General features: G+C 39.2%; 1 protein-coding gene across 1 annotated transcript in view; it reads left to right on the top strand.

Annotated features, from left to right (window-relative positions):
- Positions 1-1,402, top strand: part of LOC107097464 (Fc receptor-like protein 5) — an 18,899-nt gene extending 17,497 nt beyond the window's left edge. The window contains exons 5-6 of the mRNA XM_015394613.1: positions 120-293; positions 382-1,402. Coding sequence (XP_015250099.1) covers positions 120-293; positions 382-386 — 179 coding nt within the window. The 3' untranslated portion in view covers positions 387-1,402. The remainder of the gene's footprint in view (positions 1-119; positions 294-381) is intronic.
- Positions 1,403-8,964: the final 7,562 nt, after the last annotated feature.

Raw genomic sequence — 8,964 nt, forward strand, 5'->3', positions numbered from 1 at the left:
GTTGTGAAAACGGGTCAACCTGAGCAGCGGTTTATTAGATCAGCTGATCAAAGGTGTAATATACATTTTTTTAAAGGTTTTTGTTTCATTAGAGTCAAAATGTAAACTTTCTTCTGCAGGGAAACCTCTAGTGACCACACAAACTACTTTTTCCTCAACCACCTCCAGTGCCCCAACACCTGCATCCAACCCTTTTCACTTGGTATTCACAGTGATGAGACGCCTACTGATCTTTTGTCCATACTTCATCTCTACTTTTCTCTTTATGTCTTTATGGCAGCACAGATTCCAAGGTAATACTTGACCTTCATACCAAACCTTTTAATAATGCAGTCAACTGATGATGGAAAACACTCTTTTAACACTTTTCTTCTGTTACAGGGTGAATTACTTCTACATCAAAGAGGGGGCAGAAATTAGACTCTCACCGAAGAACACAACCACCATCTTTTTATTGGATTAATTTCTTTCATTTTAAAGGACCTATCATGCAATATCCAGTTTTGGGTTTGTGAGTATGTCACAAGACTCTCACTTCAATGAAACCACCAACAAAGATGTAATTTACTTTATCCATGTAGGCCTCTTTTGCTAAGATTGGGGATGGAGAGTCAACAAGTCATCTCCATGCAATGTTCCATCTAGCCACTGAACTAGGTGATTTTCAATGATTTTCAAAATGTATTTCAATGTGAAGATTGGACTCACCTGGTTCCATCATCTTATAGGAACGTATTACTAAAATAAAATCACAATAGCAAGTTTATTGCTAAATAACCTCTAGTAATCTAGTTTTGAAACTAATGTGGCCAATATATCAGTATTAATCTCCTGTTAACACAATGTAATTTTAAAGCTGCCATGGGCAACATCATGAAATAGGCACCTTCAAAACGGCGGCTCCCAGGCGTTTTTAATGAGCGAAAAAACACTCCTTTTGCAAAACAAACACATAATCATGGTGCCAAAGTTATCTTTACTTAATAAATGCCCACATATGACTTTGGAAAGATTTACAAATATATGATCCAGGGCCTTTCAACATCACCTACGTTAACTTCTGTTTTCTATACTTTCCACTTCATGACTCAAATGTATTAATTCAATGTTTTTTCGCATGTTCTTAGTGTTTTCTGTCATATTAATATTCATAATTGCATTTATCTGTTTCAGTTTATTTTAACCTGTTCTTGGTTTCTATGCTCCGTTAGAGGTTTTTTATATAGTGATTAAATAATTGCAGGAACCTTAAATAGCCTTAAACCAACAAACCAAAACAAGATGGCTTAAGTGGATCAAAAAAGCCATTGTAACTGTTCAATTTTTGATTTTTTATAAAGTCAATGCATTTCTTTAAGTTTCAGTAAAATCCAAGCCTTATTTTCTGCTGACATTTCTATTGAAAGGTAAAATAATTGCAAATGTTCTTTTATAATAAAGCTAATTAATTAAATTGCACATGTCTAACTCTCTCTTGTTTGGTTTCTTATGGGAGTTAATATATTCATGAGTGAAAATTCTTACATTAAAAACCGTTAGACATTAGTGGACACCAGGCACAGTTGCAACATTGTTAATTTAACCAATATGCATTTAGCTTGACTGTTGAGAATTCTTCAGCACATGCTCAGTTACCCCATTCTTGTTCCTAAAAGACAGATCTAAAGATAGGGATGGGAATCGAAAATCAGTTTCTGTTCAGAACTAGTTCCGTGTGTTCCAATTCCATGGCACCCATGGAATTGGAACTTTAGATCAGTTAGATTTCTAGGCTGTCACTGAGAAACACAGTGGACATGCACCCACGATGCCCCCCTCCATGAATTCTAAGTGGGAGAATTTGCAAAAATAGCTGGGTTTTGTAAATAATTTTTCTCATTGTATCTTTACGTTTGAAGCCTTATAGGTGCATGTCCACTGTGTTTCTCAGCGACAGCCCAGAAACCAGACTGATCTAAAGATAGGGATGGGAATGGAAAACCGGTTTGTGGTCAGAACCTGTTCCTTGTGTTCCAATTCCATGGCAACGTTTGACAGCTCACTTAACGATTCTCTTAAAGGTTCCAGGCAGCACCAGAGCCTAGTGCTGGGCAGCACGACTTGCGTCACGTTTTTTATGCAATTTATGCACAAGGCGCAAGTCTAGAAAAGAAAAAAAAAAAGGCGTCACATCGGGTAAAGAAATCGGAAGTTTGGATGTAAAGTGGCAATAACATCTGTAGGAGGAAATACCTCCAACATGCAAAAACACCTGGGTACACAACATGGCATACATTTTAACAAACATTTTACCAAATGCCATTTTATGCTGCAGGACAGGAGCTAAAGTTACGACCAGCATGGAAGGCAACTCTGGTGGCAAGTAGCTAGTTTTGTATCACTGGCTCTGCTTAATTTGGTTCCTAGTAAATTGTGGCCAGTATGGCCCCACGCTCAGTCGTTGACACAAGGGGGAGCAAGCAACTCAAAGACCCAAACTGTGAAGCACTTAAGTTTAAGTGTTTTATTTATACAAAAAGCCACAGCAAAAGTGGCATGCTAAAATAGTCTGTTTCTTTTCCTGATAAAACCTAAAATTCAAGAGTTTAACTTAAAAATCAGAGGTGTGAAGTTGGGCTCTGCTTGTTATGCTGCTTCTGGTGCGGGCGATCTGTCTGCAGCGTGTCCTCTGACTGATCCACAGCTGACTCTGCGGCGCTCCAGCACTGTTCCACACTCTGGTGTGCCACACCCCCTTCCAAACCGATCCAGCTAAAAGAGAAGCAGGGAGAACGCCAGCATCCACGCGCCAAAACCCCTTTGGAAGATATATTCCCTTTTATGCTGAAAGCAAGAGGAAGCGCTACTTACAGGCGCGGGCAGAGGTCCCCCCTCTGCCCTAATACTCTTTACTGGCACCTGACTCTCCTTTGGCAGCGCGTCCGTCTCTGTCACCTGTAGATTCCGTTCTCCTTTCCTTCAGACACCTTTTATGTCGGCTTTAATCAGCCCCTGCCCACACCTGAGCGCAGCAATTACGCAGCGCAATTAATGCACTCCGCCTCCCCAGACAACCACTTCAGTCCAGTGCGCATGGATTGTCACAAGGGAAAAACAAAAACAACCCAACATGCAGGAAAAATTCAAAAGTCTAAATAAAGGAAAACACAATCATGAACAAACATCAAAACATGCAAAGCTCGAAAAGGAAATACAAAGAAAAACAAATCATATCTTCTCCTCCAAACATGCAAAGCAAAAAAATAACATTTAAATGAAAGAAAAACATAAATCATATTTTTCCCTGTGCAACAAAATCATATGTCATCTCTGGAAATAAACCAATTTCCTACCTCTCTTTGGGTTATTAAGGGACACTTGTTTATTTAAATCAGGGGGAGATTAGTTTATTTCCTGAAATTGTACAGTAATGCGTTTTTATTAAGCGGATGCCTTCTCCATTTGCTTTAGATGACTGTGACCAGACGGGTAGCCTTGATGACTCATAGGCTGGCAGCTCCGTTCACTGCTTTCTGTTTTCGCAGAGGCAAGCAGAAATAGAATGTCCCAGGCGAAGGTAGACGAATGTCACCATAAAATAACCAAGCTCATTGTTTCACAGAATCGATAAGAGAATTGGAATCCTGAAAATCGTATCAATTCCCAACGCTATCTAGAGAAGATCTGTGTTGAGGAGGGGGCCAAAATCCCTCCTCCAGTGTGTGCAAACCTGGTGAAAAACTACAGGAAATTTGACCTCTGTAATTGGAAACCAAGGCTACCGTACCATATATTAAAATTGATTTTCTCAGGTGTTAAAATATTTCAAAGCTGTATCATACAAATTAATACTTAAACAATCTTAGTGTCTTTAGTGTCCCCCTTGCGGCTCCCTGGACTTTTTTAAATAATGTATGAATCGATTTTTCATACATTTTTTTTTTTTTTTACTATTGTGCGCAAGAGGTCAAACTAAAATTAATTATGTTTTGCAATGCTATAAAAATTTGTATAATAAATTTGAACAATATCTTGCATCATAACCATAGAGATCAGTGGTCAAAACTTGCAACCAGCTCAGCACAGTGCCAGCCAAACAAAGCTTCAGGTGTGTCTCAGGACCAAGGAAGATAGCTGATGAGAAAAGAGGATTCAAAGAATGGACCAAATCATTTGCTTTCATTATCAACGTGGAAGGATTGCCTGCATTCTTGCTTTGCAATGAGAGGTTGTCAAAAAAAAAAAGAAGAATTTGGCAAGGCATTTCCAGGGAAAGCTAACTATGCAACTTACCACCAAGCTTGGAGAGAGAGAAAAAGTGTGATTGCGCAACCTATGGATAAATTAGAGAAGCATAAAGATGGATTTAAGAAGTGAATTGAATCTCCAAACTCCACTACTGCTGCTAGTTTTGTTGAAAGAATGGAAAACCGCCCATAGATCAAACAGGTAGTGCCCTGATGCAGTGTTGTGAACTTTCTTCCCCCCCCCCCCAAATCCTAAAAATATAAATCACACCAAGGAACGCTGGTGACGGAGGATGTGGGGTTTTGGGGTTGGAGAGCTCTGCTCTGATGGATGTCCTACTTGGTTCTCATGAATCAACCAGCTCCTCCCAACAGAATCCCGTCCACCATAGAAAGATTCATTTATTGTGTTTTTATCATTTGATCAATGCAACAAAACCTAAACCGTGCGGGGAAGTTGCGTGCTGTGAATTCCACCTGGTGAGAGCGTTCATTGCTCCTGGTTCACCTCATGCTGTGACATTTTCTCAAAGATAAACATTTCATCATGAATGCTTATTATATATTTAAGCACTGTGAAGTTAAAATTGTGTGTACAACTTATATCTTTTTTTATGCAATCAGTATATTTGTTGAAGGTCACAAGGGTGTAAGATGACCTTGCAGGATAAACATCTTAACAGGATAAACATCTGTGCAGAAGCTGGGAACGGTCAGTTTAAAAAAGGTGTTGTTTAAACAGTAACAAGCAAGAGCAATTACTGGTAAAACAGTTACTATGAAATACCTCAACAGATCAGTTCAGTGGAAACCATTGTGTTTTGCAAAACAGTTTCTGTTGATGTTTTGTAACCTCTTTTGTGCACGAAAGTGATCTATATGTAGAGGGGGAATGAGCCACCCCAGTCAGAGCTCACTGAGAGACTCTGTGTAACTGTGAGCTCTCCACTTGCAAGCGTCTAAATTAAAAAGAAGCTTTGTTCCTTGAGGTCTGCTTTGTCTGAGTCTCCAATTTCTAACAGACTTTACAGCCCACATAGTCCTTTTCTATAGGGGGATAAAACATTTAGAGCAATGTTGCAATACGAGGCATATATAAGACTTTTCCATTTTTGCGGCTCCAGACAGATTTTCTTTCTGTTTTTTTGATCAAATATGGCTCTTTGAGCAGTTTGGGTTGCTGACCCCTGTGTTGAGGGCTTAAACGCTTATTCTCTCTTCCAGATTAGTTGCTGAAACACGATGCAAGATGTTGATTACATGGAAGAAATGGACAACTCAACAAACATGAGAGTTATTCTGTCCCAATTGCCATATAAGATGAGGGAGCGATAGTGGAATGTGGCATTTGAAATGCAGGAGGAAGAAGAGTGAGGTTCACAGATCTGGTAGATTATATTGATGGACAAACAAAGATCAACTCACATCCATTGTTTGGTGATCTCCAGGAAGTCAGTCTATCAAAAAGAAAAAGGCTGTTTTGTAAGGAAAGCAAACAAGAATACACCAAGGAGTAGCAGTTTTGCTACAAGTGTTGACACAGAAAAACAGAAATTCTCACAGTCAAACCAAATAACAAAGAGGGATAATGGCAAAGCATCCCAGAATAACTGTTTGTACTGTGACAAGAATCACAGTCTGGACAATTGTGAAAAATTCCAGAAGCAAGCCAACAAGGTAAAGATTGAATATTTGAAATCTAAAGGTTTGTGTTTTGAATGCCTTTTTCAAGGTCAGTTGAGTAAAGATTGTACAAGAAGATGACATGTCAGTTAGGTTTGCGGAAACATCCAAGCATCTTACATGTACAAAGAGAAGAAAAGACATCACCTAAAAATGAAAGAAACACCACCTCTGAAACTCAGACCAAATAAAGGCACACAGATAATTGCGACATAGGCCTTCATAGATCCTTGCAGTTCAGCTACATTATGCACAGAGAAGATCAGGAGAGCACTTAACTTAAGAGGCAGAAAGAACTGACTTTTTTCTCTTAACTGGGACAGGAGAAGCTTGTCCATAGTCACATCCTGTCAGAAATAGAAGTCAGTGGATTTGAGGAAGGAAAACACATTGATCTACCATCAGTGTTCACACAACATTAAATTCGTGTCAAAAGGGCTAACATTCCAGGTCAGAAAGACCTCCGGAAATGGTCATATTTGGATGAGGTGCATCTTCCAAGTATCAAGGCAGAAATTGGTCTGTTGATCGGTGCTAATGCTCACAAAGCAATAGAGCCGTGGAAAGTAATCAATAGCCAAGGAGACGGTCCATATGCAGTAAAAACATCAATTCGATGGATTGTCAGTGGTCCTGTGAACGGAGAAGAGGACGTGAGAACGAGTTGCAAAGGTTAACTGTGAACAGGATTACAGTGACAAGCATTGAAGAATTGCTGACTCAGCAATATAATTTGGATTTCACAGGGCGTAGCTGTGAAGAAAAAACAGAAATGTCACAAGATGATTGGCAGTTCATAAAGGATGTGGAACAGTCTTTTCAGTTCATTGATGGACATTACTGTGTAAGTCTCCCATTTAAGAACAAGTCTTTGAAGATATCCAATAATCGCAGTCTAGCTGAGCAGAGAGCCATCAATCTCAAGAAAAGGCTCATAAAGAACCCTGAGTTTCATGTTGACTATAAAACTTTCATGTCTGACATCATAGCAAAGGGTTATGCTGAAAAGGTCCCTGCAGACAATCAATGCAACCATGGAGAGGTTTGGTACATCCCACATCATGGGGTGTATCATCCAAAAATGAAAAAGATCAGAGTTGTCTTTGACTGCACTGCAACATATCAGGGAGTTTCACTAAACAACCAGTTACTTCAAGGCCCAGACCTCATAAATACTTGGATTGGAGTGTTGACAAGGTTTAGAGAGAAGAAGATTGCACTGATGGCCGACATAGAGACCATACTGTAGAAGTCAGAGTACCAGCAAAGGACTTTTATTTCCTGTGTTTTCTATGGTGGCATGATGGAGATTTGAACGGAAAGCTGGAGGAGTACAGAATAACTCTGCATATCTTTGGAGTCGCGTCATCTCCAAGTTGTGCTTGCTTTGCCTTAAGAAAGACAGCTGAGGACAAAGGAGGTGAGACAACAGCTGAAGCAGCTAAAAGAAAAATCAAGAGAAAGTCTTACATGGATGCTGTGGCTTCAGAGGACCAAGCAACAGCACGTTCACAATCTCTGAAGGCTCTATGCTTGCAGGGTGGATTCAACTTATATATACCGCGCTAATAGGGCATTTACATCTGAAAAGGGATTCATGAGTTGATAAGTACTGCAGGGGGACTGCAGGCTGACAAAAATTCTTGTGTCTCCGGGACTTTTAGTGTTAAACGTTACACAGCCTTCATTGAGCATTTTTATTTTCTTTAAACATATTTCTCATTAGATTTTTAATAAAATAAAATCATCTATCTTGTCTAGAAGGAGCATGCTGTGGCAGGCTGTTAATGAAGTCAAACTGACCTTTGATCTCATGACGTTTTTTTTATAGTTCTTTTTGTTAGTATAACGCTTTTTGAGTCTGACCCAGTCAAATCATTTCAATATATGGGGCACTTGGACATAAGTGAAAAAAAAATCTGTACAAATGTGGATCTGCTTACACTGTGAGTAAGAAGCTCTATTAAATGCAGTCAGCGCAACCAGTGTGATCCCCGCTCTTGTGTTACTGATTCAATAGTCCAGGATAGCCCTACTGTACATTATTGTTGAATAATGTTTTGATTCAGTTTTCCAATGTGGGGTCTTAAGTATGTACTGTAAGTCTACAACTGTTTGGTTAATGTTATTATGGTAATTATTATTGGTAATTTATAGCTAGCAAGGCTCCTATAGAATCCATATATACCTGAAGATGCGCATATGTCAACTCAGCTTTATCCATCCTGTCAGCTTTAAAAGCTTAACTGAGTTAGGGAGGGGCAAAAAAACAACTGGTCCAGAAAAAAAAATATTTTCTTTAAATTAAAAATGCTTTATTTTTAATCATTAAAGTCTCTAGTATGGGTGGTAATATATGGTAGAATAGCACTTTAAATTAAACTTTTCACCGCATCTTTAAATATGAGTGAGACAAATTTCCTCCGTAGCAGGAAAACACTCACTGCTGGTTATCACAAACACTTCAAAACATTTCCGCCAATCAAAGATGGTTCATATAGTTATTGTGTTTAGAGCTAAAATACCTGAAAAACATTTTTGAATTTTATGTACCAAATAATATATTAAATCTGACCATATAGGGCTGCACATATCAGATCATACATACAATCAGATCATACATTGTTTTTAGTATGAATTGGGACTGGATTAGTGTATAAAAGGCTGGGATTCAAAAGACACAGTAAATGTTTAATTCTTCCTGCCGCTAGGGAGCGGTCGCGAGTTCCTGTATTTTTCTTCTTCGTGTGTTGCTGAATATTCCAGAGTGTAAGGATTACTGCAGAGTTCCTGTTCTGTTTTTTTTTTGGGGTCTCTTATTTTTGACTCGTTCCGTTGACAGCTTGTCAGTTGAGCCAGTGTCACATCCATTGCTCTGTTCGAAAACCTAGGACGCGTCCTTAGAAGGCCAGATTCGAAGGCCGAATACGTCAAAGTGCGCCGCCGAGGTCTTGTCTGATTCCAAGAGTCCTCGTTATGCGGCCTTAAAGGAATAGTACACCCAAAACATGATTAGCCTTCATTTTCTACTCACCCCCATGCTGAACAAAACTCT

The sequence above is a fragment of the Cyprinodon variegatus genome, unplaced genomic scaffold, assembly GCF_000732505.1.
Source record: "Cyprinodon variegatus isolate N-32 unplaced genomic scaffold, C_variegatus-1.0 Scaffold699, whole genome shotgun sequence".
NCBI lineage: Eukaryota > Metazoa > Chordata > Actinopteri > Cyprinodontiformes > Cyprinodontidae > Cyprinodon > Cyprinodon variegatus.